General features: G+C 46.7%; 2 protein-coding genes across 2 annotated transcripts in view; both read right to left on the bottom strand.

Moving 5' to 3' along the window:
- Positions 1-20,380, bottom strand: part of LOC149460819 (uncharacterized) — a 107,219-nt gene that overhangs the window by 3,969 nt on the left and 82,870 nt on the right. The window lies entirely within an intron of this gene.
- Positions 9,818-16,662, bottom strand: LOC149460820 (uncharacterized). The gene is made up of 5 exons (XM_089679213.1): positions 16,280-16,662; positions 15,532-15,577; positions 10,921-11,127; positions 10,628-10,831; positions 9,818-10,505 (listed from the first exon to the last, which is right to left on the bottom strand). Exons 1-5 carry the CDS (start codon positions 16,660-16,662, stop codon positions 10,353-10,355), a joined length of 993 nt encoding a protein of 330 aa, XP_089535339.1. The 3' UTR covers positions 9,818-10,352.

Genomic DNA, 20,380 nt, shown 5'->3' on the forward strand with positions numbered 1-20,380 from the left:
GACAACATGAAAGAAGCAGTTTTGAAATCTTTGCAATTAAAATAAAACATGAGGGGGCACATGCGGGGTCTTGCCAAGCAGACATGGCTGCTTAGAGCTCCACTCCCGGAGGACACTACTGCCTGGATCCTGAGCCCATCTGAGCACAATGCTGCTCACCGCTGCACCCCAGATTCACCCTAGACAACAGCAGGATGGTTTTGGGAGGCCCAAAACAGAAGCTTAAGACAAAGTCCATCAAGGATGCTCTGGCTCGAGCCCCAGCTAAGATGGAGCCGGCGCCCACCCCCTCAGCAACTTCTGCAGAGTGCCCGCCCAGGTAAACACACTTCGTCCCCACCGGACTCCCAGGGTGAATCTGAAGGGGAACAGGTGTTAGGGGACACTGTATCCCCAGTTCTCCTTAAGCATATTGAGCACATACTTCACCAGGCCTTGAAGCAAACCTCAGACCACATCACAGTCAGCCTCAACCGGGAAATCAGGGAACTAGACCACCGCACGGCTGAGCTTGAAACCAGGGTGGATGAGCTTGAAACCCAAACACAAGACCACTTGGTGGAATTTGAAAATCTCAGGGAGGAAAACCTCACGATGCAAACTAGACTGGAAGATTATGAAAATAGAGCCAGATGTTCTAACTCGCGCATCCGAGGTCTCCCGGAGTCAATCTTAGACCTTCAAGCAACTATGTTGGCCCTCTTTCAGGAATTACTACCCGCTATACCTGTTGAGAGTCCACAGAGCATTAACACCTCAAAAGTCGGAAGGCCCACCCAGAGACATCATAGCTAAATTCCATTACTACCGTACCAAGGAACAACGTCTGATGAAGAAAACCTTTGTTTCCAGGGCCACCAATACCAACTTTTTATGGACCTGTCACCACTTACCATCTCTAAGAGGCGAGCCATGAAGTCTCAGCTCCAAATCCTTCAGCAATACCATATTTCCTATCAATAGGAGTTTCCATTTTCTATCCGTTTTACCTACCAGGGTTCCAAACATGTACGCCGCTCTTCAGAGGAATTTGCAAATCATCCTACAGGACTTCCAGCTCACAGAGCACCCTCACAACTCAGACGGTGTGCACCTTCGCTCGGCCTCCCTCTCCACGCAAATCTAATCCAGCTTGTCGGAAGGAATCATCAAAATTCTTACAAGCGTGGCCATTTTGCTTCACCCGCCCCGGGTGTGGAAGATTCGATGGATTGATGGCCATTCTTATGAGCCAGTGGATCTTCTGCTCTCCCACTTTTCCTTCCAGCGAGGTGCTACCCACAACCATCGAGGACTCTCACAATCCTCACCTGTTTGTAAACTATGCAAGTATAACCCCTGTTCCCTTTCTCAAAATCTACACGGTTAGCCCCTAACCTTTATGAGAATGGCCCACAGTTAAGTATCACTGATTGTTACGGCTTTATACGATTCTCCAAGAGCGTACGTCAAATATGTTGGCTACAAATCTGACCCTCTTCACGTTGGAAGAGGTAGACATCAAGGTTGTCCTTTATCTCCTTTGCTATTCGCTCTCTGTGACAGGAGTAACTTTTGGGGGTGGGGGAACCTCTGTATCATCTTCCCAAATTCCCATTATGTTTAAGGCACCCTGTGCCTGTTAAGGGGTACAGGGTGTGTATGTGAATGTCTAAGTCTTGTGTATAGTGTGTGTTCCTTTGTCTAGGCCACATGGCTGTCCATTGTTTGTTTGCCATGTGCTACCCCCCATTGTGCTGTGTCTTCCTGTCCAGCCAACTATTATGGGATGTACTGTTTGTGTATTGGTGTGGGGGTTGGTCAATGTCCTTTGCCATGTGATTCGTCCCATTGTTCTGTGTCGGTGGGGTGGGGAGGGCTGATGATGTATTTCCTGTTCTTGGTTGTGTTTCCCCGCCCTCTGTATATATCCTGTGTTTTGTGTTAAAATAAAAGGAGTTGGCTTCGTGTATTAAGAAGAGCTGGGTGCTGTCTGTTTCCTGAGGGATTTCGAGGGTGTGGTCCGTGGATGGTGTTCGGACAGGGGAAGCTGCGGTATAACGGAAAAACTCAGTGCGTTCTGGGTTCCGGTTCCGTTACACTCTCCTCATCGAACTTTTAGCTCAACACATCCGGTTGGATTCCAAAATCAAAAGGAATCGAACTTGGCGGCCACTACCATAAATTGTGTCTATCGGCAGATGACATTTTGCTGTTCTCATCCACTCCACACATTTCAGCACCAAACTTGCTCGCCAAACTCACTCATTTTGCCTCTCTGTAAATGCTCAGAAATCAACTGCCCTTAACAAATCATTATCGGAGGAGTTGCGGCAATCTCAAGCAGCTTTGCCCTTTTCATGGGCCCCTCACCACCTTCTCTATCTGGGTATAAAGTTAACCGCTGCTCACAAGGACCTCTTTGCCGCTAACTACCCCTCAGTGCTCACATGCGTGTCTACGGTAATGACCCGATGGTCCTCTCTTCCACTCTCTTGGATAGGTAGAATTAATGTCCTCAAGATGGTTATACTGCCCAAATTATTTTATTTATCTCTAGAATTTTGCCCATCCCTGTCCCGGCCTATTTCTGTCGAATTCTACAAAGGACTTTGACTTGACTCTGGGGCGTGAAAAAAACGAGAATACCCAGCTCCACATTATATCTTCCTAAGCCTTGCGGTGGACTGGGTCTAGCCTGTTTCTCCTACTACTCTGTGGCTCACGTACCACTCTGTAGTCGAAACTCCCATATGGGTGTCTATAGAGTCAGTTGATTGCCACCCTTTGACAGTGGCTAACCTGCTGTGGCTTCGACCGGCGGAGCGAGCCTATCACTAAACATTTTCTGTCCATTTGGGATAAATTCAAGACCGCGTACGGATTACAATCCGCTCATAACCCATTGCTTTCCTTTTTCAAAAACCCTGCCTTTTATCCGGTCTGGGAAAGTTCTGCCTCATTTCACGCATGGAATGCTACAGGCCTTTTACGCTTCTGCACATTGATCAACGCATCCTCTTTTTTACCTCTCCCCACCCTTTGCAAATCCTTCGGTCTCCCGTGCTCAGAGGTATTTTGCTATTTACAGATAAAGCACTATTATTCCCCCTACATCAATGACCACGGAGTACTGACGGATCTCTCCTAGTTTGAGCCCACACACCAGAGGCCTAGTCTCGTCCCTCTATAAACAGATCATTTTTAAGCCTAACCATGACACTCCATCTTATGTTGAGAAAAGGGAAAAAGATGTGGGCCGCCCGTTGGACTCAGCTGATTGGAAGGAGATTTGGCAAACTACCAAGGCTTCCTCACCCAACATCGTTGCGTTGGAAGTGAACTATAAAGTTTTGACTAGATGGTATCTCGTACCTAATAGGATTGCTCAATTTGCTCTGGATAGCTCGGCACTCTGTTTCCATGGGTGTCTGCATTTGTGCACATTCTGGTACATTTGGTGGGAAATAGTGCTGCACCGAAATGAAAATTCTGGTGCCAAAAGCGAAAATTCAAAATGCACTTGGCCGAAAAACCGAAACCGAAATGCGCAGTTTTAAAAAATGAATATTTTTTGGGGAAAAAAATACACTTTGATTAAAAAAACACAATATATACCCCAATTATTTTGTAAAATATGAAAGAATGTTACAGCAAGTAAATAGATACCCAACATGTCATGCTTTAAAATTGCGCACGCTCGTGAAATGGCGTGAAGCTGCGGTACTTAAAAATCTCCATGGGTGATGCTTTAAAAATTTCTACAGGTTAGCAGTGTAAAGTTACAGAGGAGGTCTAGTGCCAGAATTATTGCTCGCTCTTCGACATTCGTGGCGATACCTCACATGTGTGGTTTGAACACCATTTACATATGTGGGCGTGGAATACGTATGCGTCCACCACTACGTGCGAGCACGGGGGAACGGGGCACTTAAAAATTGTTAAAAAATGTATGTTTTTTTTTTTTTGCACTGTTCCTTTAAAAAAAATTGTAATCACTTTTATTCTTATCACAAGAAATGCATGCATCGCTTGTGATAGAAATAATTAGTGACAGGTCCTCTTTATGAAGAGATATGGAGTCAATAAGACATAATTAGTGACAGGTCCTCTTTATGGAGAGATATGGGGTCAATACGACATAATTAGTGACAGGTCCTCTTTATGGAGAGATATGGGGTCAATACGACATAATTAGTGACGGGTCCTCTTTATGGAGAGGTATGGGGTCAATAGGAAATAATTAGTGACAGGTCCTCTTTATGGAGAGATATGCGGTCAATAAGAAATAATTAGTGACAGGTCCTCTTTATGGAGAGATGTGGGGTCAATAGGAAATTATTAGTGACAGGTCCTCTTTATGGAGAGGTATGGAGTCAATAGGAAATAATTAGTGACAGGTCCTCTTTATGGAGAGGTATGGGGTCAATAGGAAATAATTAGTGACAGGTCCTCTTTATGGAGAGATATGGGGTCAATAGGAAATAATTAGTGACAGGTCCTCTTTATGGAGAGATATGGGGTCAATAGGAAATAATTAGTGACAGGTCCTCTTTATGGGGGTCAATAGGAAATAATTAGTGACAGGTCCTCTTTATGGAGAGATATGAGGTCGATAAGACATAATTAGTGACAGGTCCTCTTTATGGAGAGGTATGGGGTCAATAGGAAATAATTAGTGACAGGTCCTCTTTATGGAGAGATATGGGGTCAATAGGAAATAATTAGTGACAGGTCCTCTTTATGGAGAGATATGGGGTCAATAAGACATAATTAGTGACAGGTCCTCTTTATGGGGGTCAATAGGAAATAATTAGTGACAGGTCCTCTTTATGGAGAGATATGAGGTCGATAAGACATAATTAGTGACAGGTCCTCTTTATGGAGAGATACGGGGTCAATAAGACATAATTAGTGACAGGTCCTCTTTATGGAGAGGTATGGGGTCAATAGGAAATAATTAGTGACAGGTCCTCTTTATGGAGAGATATGGGGTCAATAGGAAATAATTAGTGACAGGTCCTCTTTATGGAGAGATATGGGGTCAATAGGAAATAATTAGTGACAGGTCCTCTTTATGGAGAGATATGGGGTCAATAAGACATAATTAGTGACAGGTCCTCTTTATGGAGAGATATGGGGTCAATAAGACATAATTAGTGACAGGTCCTCTTTATGGAGAGATATGGGGTCAATAAGACATAATTAGTGACAGGTCCTCTTTATGGAGAGATATGGGGTCAATAAGACATAATTAGTGACAGGTCCTCTTTATGGAGAGATATGGGGTCAATAGGAAATAATTAGTGACAGGTCCTCTTTATGGAGAGATATGGGGTCAATAAGACATAATTAGTGACAGGTCCTCTTTATGGAGAGATATGGGGTCAATAAGACATAATTAGTGACAGGTCCTCTTTATGGAGAGATATGGGGTCAATAAGACATAATTAGTGACAGGTCCTCTTTATGGAGAGATATGGGCTCAATAAGACATAATTAGTGACAGGTCCTCTTTATGGAGAGATATGGGCTCAATAAGACCCCACATCTCTCCTCAGCAATGTAAAGCATTGGATAAAAAAAAGCATTGATCTAGTGCTATAGAAAAAAAAAAAAAAATGGCCGGAACGGGAGGTGACATCGCTCCTGTTCTCCAAGGGCATAGAGATGTGTGGCGGCCATCTTTCCTTCACTCATCTCTATGCCCAGCACCACGATCAATGGTTTCTCAGGTAAGGCTGAACTAACAAGCAGCGGCCGGTGGCGGTGGCGGTAGCGGCGGGCAGTGGCAAGGTTTTTTCCATTTCGGCCAACGGCCAAAAGGAGAGTTTTTTTTCGGCCGAAACGTTTCGGCCACCGAAATTTCGGTGCATCCTTAGTGGGAAGGTCCAATGGCTCACTCATTTTGGAAAATCTTTGCACTCTCCTCTATTCTCTTTGAGACAACCCTGCCACCTGACCCTACCACTGCTCTTCTTAATTTCAGACCTGCACTGTTAACTCCTGACAGACGCTAAACAGACTATAGCTGGGGCATGGTGGTCCCCCTCTAACTTTGGCTGAGACGAAGCATAGAATGTACCGTGCCATCATACACGCCAAAACGGAAGCTTTGGAAAAGGATCAGATCGAGAAATTCGAAAGAACTTGGAAGCCATGGATCAAACACTACCTCCCCCTGACTTTGATGAGATGGTACTCTTACCATGGTAAACTAACGTTTCAGCTACATTTATATTTGGGCGCGCCACCCTCAGGGACTCTCCTTTCCTACCCCCTCTGGCTCTTTTCTGCACTTCTACTCTGTGACGGTGTCTTTTGTTTCCCACCCACCTGCTACAGCCGAGTCTGTGACTGCATGGCTGGCTCTGCTGTGCTCTTATCTTTCACATCTTTTCGTCTCTCTGTAGTTTCTCTTCTATGGTTTGTCTCCTCAGACCGCATCTTGTCGCTAGCAATTAAACTGCTGAGGCTTAGCATACCTTCAAGAAGGTCATTTCCATAGTTATAGCACACCTGCTGGATGTTACCAGGTTCTCCTTCGGTTACAATTTTTCTGTACCCAATATATTCACCTTACACTGCTTATTTGTACCATTTTCCCATGACTATGTGTCCTGGGTTTGTGTTACCCTCTAGACCAGGGGTGGGCAAACTTTTTGACTTGAGGGCCGCAATGGGTTCATATATTGGACCCGGGGGCCGGACCAAGAGTAGATGAATGATGTGTATGTGTCATCCATAGTAAGTATAGTAATATTCCCCCATAGTAAGCATAGTAATTAATCCCCCATAGTAATTAATCCCCCATATAGTAATTCATCCCCCATAGTAATTCATCCCCCATATAGTAATTCGTCCCCCATATAGTAATTCGTCCCCCATAGTAATTCATCCCCCATAGTAATTCATCCCCCATATAGTAATTCATCCCCCATAGTAATTCATCCCCCATATAGTAATTCATCCCCCACATAGTAATTCATCCCCCATATAGTAATTCATCCCCCATATAGTAAGTCCCCCATATAGTAATTCATTCCCCATATAGTAAGTCCTCCATATAGTAATTCATTCCCCATATAGTAAGTCCCCCATATAGTAATTCATTCCCCATATAGTAAGTCCTCCATATAGTAATTCATCCCCCATATAGTAAGTCCTCCATATAGTAATTCATTCCCCATATAGTAAGTCCCCCATATAGTAATTCATTCCCCATATAGTAAGTCCCCCATATAGTAATTCATTCCCCATATAGTAAGTCCCCCATATAGTAATTCATCCCCCATATAGTAAGTCCCCCCCCTGTGTCAATTCACTTACCTTTGGTCCGCGCGTTCCTCTCGTATTCCCGCGCCGTTCTGGTCTTCAGGGAGGACTGTGAGAGGAGTTCGTCACGCTGCCCCGCCTACATCCTGACAGCTGCAGAGTCCTGACGTCCGAGAGGAGGGAGGGGGGCGGCCATCCGAGAGGGGGGGCGGCCATCCGAGAGGAGAGGAGGGGAGGGGAGAGGAGGAGAGGAGGGAGGGGAGAGGAGGAGAGGAGGGAGGGGAGCGGGCACCCGGCACACAGGAGAGCCGCATCTAAATTTGTAAAGAGCCGCGGCTTGCCGACCACTGGCCTTGCGGGAGCCTAGCTCCGCGGGCCGGATTAAAAGGTCCGCCGGGCCGTATACGGCCCGCGGGCCGTAGTTTGCCCATTGCTGCTCTAGACCATTGGTTCTCAACCTTCCTAATGCCGTGACCCTTTAATATAGTTCCTCATGTTTTGGTGACCCCCAACCCTATAATTATTTACCCAATAATTATAATTCATGAAGTGTCGTTTTACCTCCAATACTGCTGCTTTCTACACAGTAGCTGCTTCCAACACAGTAGCTGCTTCTAACACAGTAGCTGCTTTCTTCACAGTAGCTGCTTTCAACACAGTAGCTGCTTCCAACACAGTAGCTGCTTCCAACACAGTAGCTGCTTCCAACACAGTAGCTGCTTTCTTCACAGTAGCTGCTTTCAACACAGTAGCTGCTTTCTACACAGTAGCTGCTCTTTACCCATCGGAAATATGTGTTTTCCGATGGTCTTAGGCGACCCCTGTGAAAGGGTCGTTCGACCCCCGAAGGGGTCGCGACCCACCGGTTGAGAACCACTACTCTAGACTGTAATTTGCTTTATGCGTGGCCTTCAACCACCTGCCTGTCTGTTTGATTTCTATGGGTTTCATGTTGAAATAAAAATCTTTGACAAGGAAAAAAAAAAAAAAATGAAAAAAAAAAAGTATTCTCAGCCTTTGCTCAATCCTTTGTTGAAGCCCCTTTAGCACCAATTCCAGCCTCAAGTTGTTTGGGGTATGATGCTGCAAGCTTGGCACACCTATTTTTGGGCAATTTCTCCCATTTTTCTTTGCAGGACCTCTCAAGCGCCATCAGGTTGGATGGGGAGCATCGGTGCACAGCCATTTTCAGATCTCTCCAGAGATGTTCAATCGGGTTTAAGTCTGGGCTCTGGCTGGGCCACTCCAGGATGATCACAGAGTTGGCCTGTAGCCACTCCTTTGTTATGTGGGCTGTGTGCTTAAAGATGAACCATCGCCCCAGTCTAGGGTCCAGAACGCTCTGGAACAGATTTTCATCATGGATGTCTCTGTACATTGCTGCATTCATCTTTCCTTCGATCCTGACTAGTCTCCCAGTTCCTGCCCCTGAAAAACATCCCCACAGCATGATGCTGCCACCACCATGCTTCACTGTAGGGATGGTATTGGCCAGGTGGTGAGCGGTGCCTGCTTTCCTCCAGACATGACGCTTGGCATTCAGGTCAAAGAGTTCGATCTTTGTTTCATCAGACCAGAGAGTTTTGTTTCTCATGGTCTGAGAGTCCCTCAGGTGCCTTTTGGCAAACTCCAGGCGGGCTGCCATTTGCCTTTTACTGAGGAGTGGCTTCCATCTGGCCACTCTACCATACAGGCCTTTTTGGTGCTGCAGAGATGGTTGTTCTTCTGGAAGGTTCTTCTCTCTCCACAGAGAAATGCTGGAGCTCTTTCAGAGTGACCATCGGGTGCTTGGTTACCTACCTGGCTAAGGCCCTTCTCCCTCGATCGCTCATTTTGGCCGGGCGGCCCGCTCTAGGAAGATTCCTGGTGGTTCCAAACTTCTTCCATTTACAGATAATGGAGGTCACTGTGCTCATTGGGACCTTCAATGCTGCAGAAATGTTTCTGTACCCTTCCCCAGATCTGTGCCTTGATACAATCCTGTCTCGGAGGTCTACGGACAATTCCTTGGACTTCATGGCTTGGTTTGTGGTCTGACATGCACTGTTACCTGTGGGACCTTCTATAGACAGGTTTATGCCTTTCCTAATCATGTCCAATCTACTGACGTTCCCACAGGTGGACTCCAATCAAGTTGTGGAAACATCTCAAGGGTGATCAGTGGGAACAGGATGCACCAGAGCTGAATGCTGAGTGTCATGGCAAAGGCTGGGAATACTTATGTACATGGGGTTTTTTTTTTTTTTATTAATTTTTAATAAATTGCAAAGACATCAAAGCAGACTTCTTTCACATTGTCATTATGGGATATTGTTTGTAGAATGTGGAGGGAAAAAATTAATTGAATCCATTTTGGAATAAGGCTGTAACATAACAAAATGTGGCCAAAGTTAAGTGTTGTGAATACTTTCTGGATGCACTATATATAGTGCAGGGATCAGGAGTATGTAATGTACAACATAGAGTATATAGTGCAGGGGTCAGGAGTATGTAATGTACAACATAGAGTGTATAGTGCAGGGGTCAGGAGTATGTAATGTACAACATAGAGTATATAGTGCAGGGGTCAGGAGTATGTAATGTACAACATAGAGTGTATAGTGCAGGGGTCAGGAGTATGTAATGTACAACATAGAGTATATAATGCAGGGGTCAGGAGTATGTAATGTACAATAGAACTTATACAGTGTAAGGGGTCAGGACTCATAATATTGGTATTCAGTAATCCACCCGGCACAGCCAGCAGACAATAGAGTAAGTAACCCTGGGACAATTGTTCTGTCAGAGATCTTGCTAGACCCAGACATGGGGCAGAATACCCAAAACACATGCTGCGGGTACATAGGTTTAGCAAAGCCTATGCTGAAAATCCACATTTTTCTGCCAGCTGAACCCCAGAATCTCCATAAATCCAGTCTAGATACATAAATTGTGTCTGCAGCACAGAGAAGAAAGATTATCCGAGAGAAATCCAGGAATACAGGACGGGGAACACAGCTCAGGAAAGTGACCAGGGGATTACAGGCTGATATCACCCAGTCCCCGCCCTACTCTGGACCAATCAGTGAGCAGTATGGGTGGAGGAATGGATTTAGTGTTCATGACCCACCTGTGCTGATCTCTGTAGGAGTGTCCTCCTCTATAAATGTCCCCGTTATTCCATCCTCCTCCATAGACTGCTGATCATCCCTCACATACGCCTCTTCTTCTTCTGCTTTCACCTCAAATTCTATATCGATTGGATCTCCACTCTAAATCAAGGAAATGAGAGAGAATATCATCTGTAAAATAAAACATTATTATTGTGACATTACATAAAAACCCCACACATTGTCTCCACAAGTCCCTATTCTAGATGCTCCATACCACCAACCTTGTAATGGTGAGGGATGGTGGGATCTTCCTGTTTGGAATCCTGGGAATACAGAGGACGGGGACATCTCTCTGGTGGGTTCCTGGTATTAGGTGGCTCCATCATATCCTTGTGTTCTTCTGAGAACTCCTCCATCACTCCATACTCCTCATCCTCCTCTTTATACTCTTCTTTTACAATATTATCATTTATGAGGTTTCCACTCTGAATATATAATAAAAATGCCATCAATGGTAACAATGCAGATAATGTACAGATCCTAATGATACTATCAGTGATTGTTCCTCATCTACCTGATGATGGTGAGGGATGGTGTGACCTTCCTGTGTGGAATCCCGGTAATACAGAGGACGGGGACATCTCTCTGGGGGGTTCCTGGTATTAGGTGGCTCCATCATATCCTTGTGTCCTTCTGAAAACTCCTCCATCACTCCATACTCCTCATCCTCCTCTTTATACTCTTCTTTAACATCAATATTATCATCCCCGAGGATTCCACTCTGAAAGATATAATAAAACATTCATTGTAACAAACATGCTGTGTATAAATCACAACTACCAATAATTGTCATCATCTACCTGATGATGGTGAGGGATGGTGTGACCTTCCTGTGTGGAATCCCGGGAATACAGAGGACGGGGACATCTCTCTGGTGGGTTCCCATGACTGGATCCATCTACCTGATGATGGTGAGGGATGGTGTGACCTTCCTGTGTGGAATCCCGGGAATCCAGAGGACGGGGACATCTCTCTGGTGGGTTCCCATGACTGGATCCATCTGTAGGAAACACACACACTGACTGAATCCATTGTTTCTATGTGTTTATCAGATGATGGGGGATCTAGGTGGATCCTCCGTACTGCTCTCTCCTTTACAATAAAGTCTCCTCTTACCCGGTGATGTGAGGGGCGGCTGATTGTCCATCATGACGTCCTTGTAGAGATCCTTGTGTCCTTCTAAATACTCCCACTCCTCCATGGAGAAATAGACAGTGACACCCTGACACCTTATAGGAACCTGACACCACACAATGATACAGTCACCATCCAGACACATCCCTTGTCTGTTACTGGAGAATGTCCCAGAATTCCCGGCACCGCTCACCTCTCCTGTCAGCAGCTCAGTGATCTCTCTGGTGACTTCTAGAATCTTCTTCTTCTTTCTCTCTTCTATCAGGGAGGGAGGTGGAGGCAATGTGATGTCATATGATCTCCAGACTTCACAGGAGGAAAACGCTACATCTGAACACAAATAGTCAAATCAAATGATATTCCCAGAATCCTCCTCACCTCAATATTTTATTAAAGCCCCACTTCAGGCCAAGGTATATTTTACCCAAAAAGGACCCCCCACAATCCAAAGGTTAAAAGCTTGTTGCAGCCATTCTGATGTCATTACATACAACGCAGGACCAACAGTCCCACCTTACAAGTGAGGATGTCAAGGGTCCACCCACACCCTAAGAGCATCAGAAAAAAAAGCCACATGGAGGGACATTGGGAGGAGGAGCTGTGAGGTCAGTGTGAAGTCACAGGATTCTCTGACTCTGGTTGGAGGACATTGGGAGGAGGAGCTGTGAGGTCAGTGTGATGTCATAGGATTCTCTGACTCTGGTTGGAGGACGTTGGGAGGAGGACCTGTGAGGTCAGTGTGATGTCAGCTGATTCTCTGACTCTGGATGGAGGGACATTGGGAGGAGGAGCTGTGAGGTCAGTGTGATGTCATAGGATTCTCTAACTCTTGATGTGGGAACATTGGGAGGAGGAGCTGTGAGGTCAGTGTGATGTCATAGGATTCTCTGACTCTGGTTGGAGGACATTAGGAGGAGGAGCTGTGAGATCAGTGTGATGTCAGCAGATCCTCTGACTCTGGATGGAGGAACATTGGGAGGAGGAGCTGTGAGGTCAGTGTGATGTCATAGGATTCTCTGACTCTGGATGGAGGTACATTGGGAGGAGGAGCTGTGAGGTCAGTGTGATGTCATAGGATTCTCTGACTCTGGATGGAGGTACATTGGGAGGAGGACCTGTGAGGTCAGTGTGATGTCATAGGACATATAGACTCTGGATGAACATTTGGATGGGGATATTTGAGGGGTCCTCTATATGAGGCTCCCATGTAAACCAAATCATTGTACCTGGGTGCGTCCTACCTCTCCTAAATTGAACTTTGACCTTTACCATCCAGAAATCTGTCCAGAATCAGTAAAAGCTCATCATGAAGGAGATGAGGGGGAGGGGAGGAAGTCACTGAAGGTGACCATAGATCCATGGAAATTCAGCTGGTTCAGCAGGGATCGCTCACATTTCCATCCATGTGTGGTAACTGCCGGATAAAAGCCACTCCCCCAGCGGCTGCAGCCAATAGCTTCAGTGCTGATACGTGTATTCTGAGAGCGGAGGAGTCCCCCCATTGTTAGAATACAAGAGTGCAGCGGGGGGGGGGGGGGATTCCCCCATCCACCTCCAATGTGTGGATGGGGGAATCACTTCCGTTTTTTATGCTCATCCCGCTGGCTGAACGATAAAACTGAACCATGTAGGCCAGCTTTGGGAGCAAATATATTATCATCAACTCCTCCCCCTGAAGGGATTCATCTACGTATTACCTCCTCTGCTGCCAGATCCAACAAAGTCTCTTCTCTGCTTCCTTCCACATGTAACTTCCTGTCTGTACCTGACATCACTTCCTGTCTGTCTTCCATAGAGACTTCCTGTCTGGGTAGAAGTGAGATCCCCACCTTGTGGAGCTCAGAGGAACTGCAGCCCTGAGAAGCGTCTGGTAGTGTGACCCCGGCCTTGTGCTGGGTGTGTATGGACTGTAGATCCTTATAGAGGGGTCACCTCCACTCCCACCAAGGGGGACAGAAATATATGACTGCTCGGGGGAGGGATTTTGGCCCCTTTGATTTTGCAGTAACATTGATGGCAGATTTAGTCCTGTAGAACATCTGGTATATGGATACAAAGCCCCCCAGCTGGGAGTAAAGGGTGGAAATGGCTGGTGACCCCCAGATTTGGGCAATGATGTCATCACTATAAATGGATAAAACCCGCGCTATGTGTAACAACTCCAAACCTACAAAAACCTTCTAGCGGACTGCTGCTGTAACAAAGGGAAGGATTTTAAATGTCAAAAATAATAGTGGTGTCCCTGCAGAGAGCTCCGCTATTATATTTGACATTTAAAAGTATTGCCTTTGCAACATTGTATCTATTTGTATCTGAATAGAAACAACTGTATCCAAAATGGATACAAATAGATACAATGTTGCAACTTTGCTATACTTTTAAATGTCAAATATAATAGAGGAGCTCTCTGCAGGGACACTGCTATAATATTTGCCGGCCGTAGACAGAACAAAAATCATCCAATTTTTTTTTACCAATGGTGGTAACGTCGGCCGATTGAACGACCGATTTTTCATTTAAAAAAAAAAAAAAAAAAACAGCTGGTTTTTGCCTCATCTATGGCCTGCCTTACTATATATTAAAGTGGTCTGCTGCACTTAGAGGCGCTTCTTCTTCTTTCCTTAATATTATTATTATTATTATACAGTATTTATAAAGCGCCGACAGTTCGCTCAGCGCTGTACATTACAGAGGGGGACAGAACATGTGACAGAATAACAATACAATGCAAAACATGAGGGGATCGAGGGCCCTGCTCTTTCGAGCTTACAATCTAGGAGGGAGGGGATGGTGGCACAGGAGGAGATAGCTGTGGGGGATGGAGTGGTAGGAAGAGTGGAGGAGGTCGGCAAGTTAGCAGGGGGTGGGGTAGGCTTCCCTGAAGAGGTGGGTTTTCAGGGTGCGCCTAATACACAGAGACTGCTACAGTACTGCATGGAGCTTGCCCTGAGTGCCACACGGAACCCCTTTATCCTAGCCACATGGACTATTTCTAAACACTACTAGACTTTTCGGACTTTGGTCCAGTATTTGCTCTGATTATCATTACTTCTACTATCAGAAGTTTGCCACTGAACATATGAATGAGGACTGGTTGAAAGTGTTGTGGTCAGATGAGACCAAAATTCAGCTCTTTGGCATCAACTCAACTGGCCGTGTTTGGAGGAGGAGGAAGGCTGCCTATGACCCCAAGAACACCATCCCAACTGTCAAACATGGTGGTGGAAACATTCTGCTTTGGGGGTGTTTTTCTGCTAAGTGGACAGGACAACTGCACCGCATCAAAGGGACGATGGACGGGGCAATGTACCGTCAAATCTTGGGTGAGAACCTTCTTCCCTCACCCAGGGCATTGAAAATGGGTCGTGGATGGGTGTTCCAGCATGACAATGACCCAAAACACACGGCCAAGGCAACAAAGGAGTGGCTCAAGAAGAAGCACATTAAGGTCCTAGAGTGGCCTAGCCAGTCTGCAGACCTTAATCCAATTGAAAATCTGTGGAGGAGCTGAAAGTTCGAGTTGCCAAACGTCAGCCACCAAACCTTAATGACTCGGAGAGGATCTGCCAAGAGGAGTGGGCCAAAATCCCTCCTGAGATGTGTGCAAACCTGGGGGCCAACTACAGGAAACGTCTGACCGCTGTGATTGCCAACAAGGGATTTGCCACCAAGTACTGAGTCATGTTTTGTGAAGGGGATCAAATACATACAGTATTTCCCTCATGAACATGCAAATCAGTGCATCATTTGTTAGACATGCATTTTTTTTTTATTTTCTGTTGCTATTCTGTCTCTCAGTGTTACAATACAACTACCATTCGATTTTTAGACTGATCATTTCTTTGTGAGGGGCAAACATTCAACATCAGCAGGGGATCAAATACGCATTTCCTTCACTGTATATATTTGAATGGGGAATATCATAGTATAAAAATCAAGGTCATACATGCCTAAGCTAGCAAATACAAAAGGTTAGATAGCAGTCTCCCACCTCCTGTTCTGACAGGCCCATCCAAAATTCTCTGTTTTTGGTGTCCCTGGACAAAAATATAAAACTGAACAATAATCTACCAGTTTCCAGAATGCAACCTGTACATAGTGGAAGATATTAATATCAAACTGTGTGTAAGGGAGGGCTACAATATAGTCGTGGTGGTGACCTCCCAGTCATCACCCGTTAAACCTGATGATTGGTCAGATAGTCTCTGTCAACACCCCCCTTGCTGTCAGATAAAAAATTGCAAGCAGATTTGATAGCTCTCATTTTAACATCAACCAAAGAACACCTAACCGGACTTGAGAGAGCCTCTGTACCGTTTTTGCTTGATCAATTGCACTCTGCTAAATCCAAGGACTTTGCAAATATTCTTCATTTTCAACTCCTTTTTAATTCTTTATTGCTTTATTGTCTCTTTAATTCTTTGTAACACATTTTTTCTGTAAATATTTTATTTGCACAGTATAGGGGCTGCCAGGGTGCCCAAGTGTCACAGTAGGTGCTGCCAGGGTGCCCCAAATTAGCTGTGTCCACCCTCTCTACAATAATACATTTCAGCCCAATAAAGTACATCTCAGTCCCAAACTTTGTTAAACAATTTCCCCCACATTCATTTAGCATTGTAGTTCCAAATAGCCAGCGCTTCCCCCCTGTCAGGATGACCACCCCCCCTGCTGTCTCTTGTCCTGCCAAGGCTCTTTGAAGCCGAGCCGCGCAGGGTGAGAGGCGCGGCTCTTCTCACCTCGCCTCACCAGCGAGGCCGGAGGGGACAAGATAGCAAGGTTCACACTTCTCTGCTGAGAGGTGCGAACCTCCTGCAGAGGTGTTCCAGACCATGGCGTCAGGCTGACGCCACATGGTCCCAGCATCTGCAGCGCGCACAAAAGTTTGTGTGCTTGCGGATGCCGCCCGGACAAAGGCCGCGCTCACAAGAGCGCAACCCGTGTCCAGGGGGGCGTGCCTCATTGCCGAGCAACGAGGCCCGCTGCCCACGGCCCACCCCCCATTGCCAGGATGACCGGGAAGCATCCTGCATTGGTTTAAGAGACTGATGCCGGGCTCTTCCCAGTCATCCTCTTCCGCTGCCAAGCCACTGAGGGATCCCAGCTGCGGCTGGACCGTCATGGCCAACTCTGCAAGACCCCTCAAGGATACGGGGGAGCCCCCCACAAGCAGCCACTCGTCCAAAGACCCCAAGGATATGGGGAGAGTCTCCGCAAGCTGCCAAAGCCCTGAGACTCCCAAGGATAGGGGGAGAGCCTCCACAAGCTGCCAAAGCCCTGAGACCCCCAAGGATAGGGGGAGAGCCTCCACAAGCTGACAAAGCCCTGAGATCCCCAAGGATAGGGGGAGAGCCTCCGCAAGCTGCCCAAAAGCCCTGAGACCCCCAAGGATAGGGGGAGAGCCTCCACAAGCTGACAAAGCCCTGAGATCCCCAAGGATAGGGGGAGAGCCTCCGCAAGCTGCCCAAAAGCCCTGAGACCCCCAAGGATAGGAGGAGAGCCTCCACAAGCTGCCACACAAGCCCCAAGACCCCCAAAGATAGGGGGGAGCCTCTGCACGCTGCCGCTCTGCACAGCCCCAAGCTAAGGGGGAGAACTACACCAGCTGCCCTTTGCAGGCACCCAGGACTACTACCACAGACTACGCCACGCATACTCCAGACTCCAGGCAGGTACTTGTGTCATACTATCTTGTTTCCCTGTGGACCCGGGCGCCCCTGTCGTATCCGTGAGTGTATGCTCCCCTGTTTTCCCTGAACTGTTCTTGTACTCCCCCTCCACCTCTCTGTTTGGATTACAAACTGCTGTAGAGACTTTAACTTTGCCCCTGGGGCTGGACTACAAGTATTTGGGCCCTCTCCTTGCTATTTCCATACTGGGCCCTGTCCCACTCCCTGCAATTCCCCCATTGAGTGACTGTCATTTGTCTCAATAAAGCATTGTGTGTTTGCCATCTGCCTTGTGTGTTCTGTCCTGCCTACCCTCCATCACAGTACCATTTTGACCTTTTTTTGGAGACCTTTTTCATTAACCACTTCATGTTCGGACACTTTCACCCCCTTCCAGTCCAGGCCAATTTTCAGCTTTCCGCTCTATCACACTTTGAATGACAATTGCGCGGTCATGCAACACTGTACCCATATGAATGTTTTTAGCATTTTTTTGAGACAGATAAAACTTTATTTTGGTGGTATTTATTCACCACTGGGGTTTTTATTTTTTTGCTATATAAATGAAAAAGTCCAAATATTTGGGGGGAAAAAAGTGTTTTTCTTGTAAAATGTAGCAAATAAATAATCTTTCTTCATAAATCTTGGCCAAAATGTATTCATCTTTTTAGTAAGAAAAAATAACCCAAATTAGTTTATAACCAAAAATTATAATTTTTCAAAACATTTTTTTACATTTTTATTTTATTATTTATGTTTTTTTAAAACATACTGTCACCATGGTGACACTGTACTACTTGTGGGGGGTGATGAAGATTTTTTTTTATTTTTTTACACTGATTGCTTTTACACCCATAAAGGCTGTAAAAGCAATAATTTCTCCTCTCTGGCTGCATTCCTGCAGCCATTGAGAAATACTGTGAGAGCTGTGATTGGTCACAGCTTGTCACATGGTACAAGGCTGTTGTGAATAGCCTTGTACCATGTGACCTCTATGATCATTCACAGATTTCACTAGTATAAAGCAATGATGTCAGTAAGTGACATCTTGCTTACTACTATTCATGTGATCACTGATTGGCCAATCAGTGATCACATGATCAGGACCTCACACAGAGGTCCCGTACAGCGATCTGTGTTTTGCACTGATCGCTGTGCCACGCGCTCTTAGGGAGCACAGGCAATGGATGCTGGGGGACGTTTAGAAACATCCACCCTCATCGGCAGCGCTTCCGTCTGGCCGTTTATCTACATGGGCCAGACGGGAAGTGGTTGATGAACCCTATTTTGAAAAGTGTTGAAACTCTCTCTAAGGCTTTTAGTGCAAACTAAAAGAATCCCTGTTTCTTGAAAAGTGCTACTGCACATGATAAATCTCTGAATATACCTGTCTGCGGTGACAGTGCGTGTAAAGACGTTCATTTTTCAAATTTGTTATTGCTTGTCACAATATAGGTGCTCTGCCAGCCCTAATTATTAATTCCTTCATTAATCCCCTACTGAATTCCTTGTGCCCAAAGGAAGTAAATCCTTAATTAATTCCTTACTTTCTTGTGCCAAATGTTCCCAACTTCAATCAATGCATTTCCTCCACTGTCATCCTGCCAAATGTTCCCAAATTCAATTAAATGTATTTCCCCCACTGTCATCCTGCTTTATGTCCCCAAATTCAATCAATGTATTTCCTCCACTGTCATCCTGCTTTATGTTCCCAAATTCAATTAAATGCCTTTCACCATTGTCGCCCCTGCCACTATCTCTCCCCCTCCGGCGATATGAATGATACATTCGTATCATGCGCATGAAAGTTTGCGCGCTTACGAATGCCGCCCGGACAAAGGCCGCGCTCATGAGAGCACAACCCGTGTCCAGGGGGGTGTGCCTCGTTGCTGAGCAATGGCCCGCCCCAGTTAGCAGGATGACCGGGAAGCATCCTGCACCGTTTTAAGAGACCGGTGCTGGGCACTTCCTGGGCATCCTTCTGCTGCGCAGGCACCGAGGGATCCCAGCTGCGGCAGGACCCTCATGGCTAGACTCTGCCAAGACCCCCAAGGATACGGGGACCCCAGAAGCCAAGCCTTGCCTGAGACCCCAGCTAAGGGGGAGACCACACACAAGCCCCGCCTGAGACCCCAGCCAAGGGGGAGACCGCATGCCAGCTCTGCCTGAGACCCCAGCCTAGGGGGAGACCGCATGCCAGCTCTGCCTGAGACCCCAGCCAAGGGAGAGACCGCACACAAACCCTGCCTGAGACCCTAGCCAAAGGGGAGACCGAACGCCAGCTCTGCCTGAGACCCCAGCCTAGGGGGAGACCGCATGCCAGCTCTGCCTGAGACCCCAGCCTAGGGGGAGACCACACGCCAGCTCTGCCTGAGAACCCAGCCTAGGGGGAGATCGCATGCCAGCTCTGCCTGAGACCCCAGCCAAAGGGGAGACCGCACGCCAGCTCTGCTTGAGACCCCAGCCAAGAGGGAGACCGCACGCCAGCTCTGCCTGAGACCCCAGCCAAGGGGAGACCACATGCCAGCTCTGCCTGAGACCCCAGCCAAGAGGGAGACCGCACCCTGTCGGATCTGTGAGTGTATGCTTCCTCTGTTTTGCCTGAACTGTTCTTGAACTGCCCCCCTACCTCACTGTTGGATTACAAACTGCTGTAGAGACTTTAACTTTGCCCCTTGGGGCTGGACTACAAGTATTGTGGGCCCTCTCCTTACTACTCCCTTGTTGGTGCGGTCACCCGCCCTGCAATTCCCTATTGAGTGACTGTCTTTCGTCTCAATAAAGCTTTATGTGTTTGCCATCTGCCTTGTGTGTTCTGTCCCCCTTACCCTCCGTCACATTGCTGATATTGTGAGTTTTTGCCTTCTCAGTCAAAAGGTGGTGGTGGTAGCTTAAAGCGAGCTCCACTCAAAAGGGGAAGTTCCGCTTTAAGTCTTTGTCTACCTGAATTTGACAGGTACCCGCTCCCACTTCTGCTGCAATCACCTAAGGTGATCAGAAGCTGAAGCTGTCCTCCCCCCTCCCTCCCTGTAGTCTTCTGGGACACATGACAGGTCCCAGAAGACTTTCTCAAAGCTCATTGCTTTTTGCGCATGCGCAGTGGTCACCCGGCTGTGAAGACGCAAGCTGTCACAGCTGGGGGCCCACACTGAAGATGCTGGTGCCAGGGAG

This window comes from Staurois parvus, unplaced genomic scaffold (genome assembly GCF_062004578.1).
Source record: "Staurois parvus isolate SC_StPar_1 unplaced genomic scaffold, SC_StPar_1.0 ptg000221l, whole genome shotgun sequence".
Lineage (NCBI taxonomy): Eukaryota > Metazoa > Chordata > Amphibia > Anura > Ranidae > Staurois > Staurois parvus.

Excerpts from the sequence above, each read along its gene's own strand:
- LOC149460820 (XM_089679213.1), bottom strand. The coding sequence starts at position 16,662 with ATGACGGTCCAGCCGCAGCTGGGATCCCTCAGTGGCTTGGCAGCGGAA. Across the intron at positions 15,578-16,279 it reads GGCCTCGCTGGTGAGGCGAG|GGACACCAAAAACAGAGAAT; the intron begins GTGAGAAGAGCC and ends ATTTTTGTCCAG. Across the intron at positions 10,506-10,627 it reads CCATCCCTCACCATTACAAG|AGTGGAGATCCAATCGATAT; the intron begins GTTGGTGGTATG and ends TCCTTGATTTAG.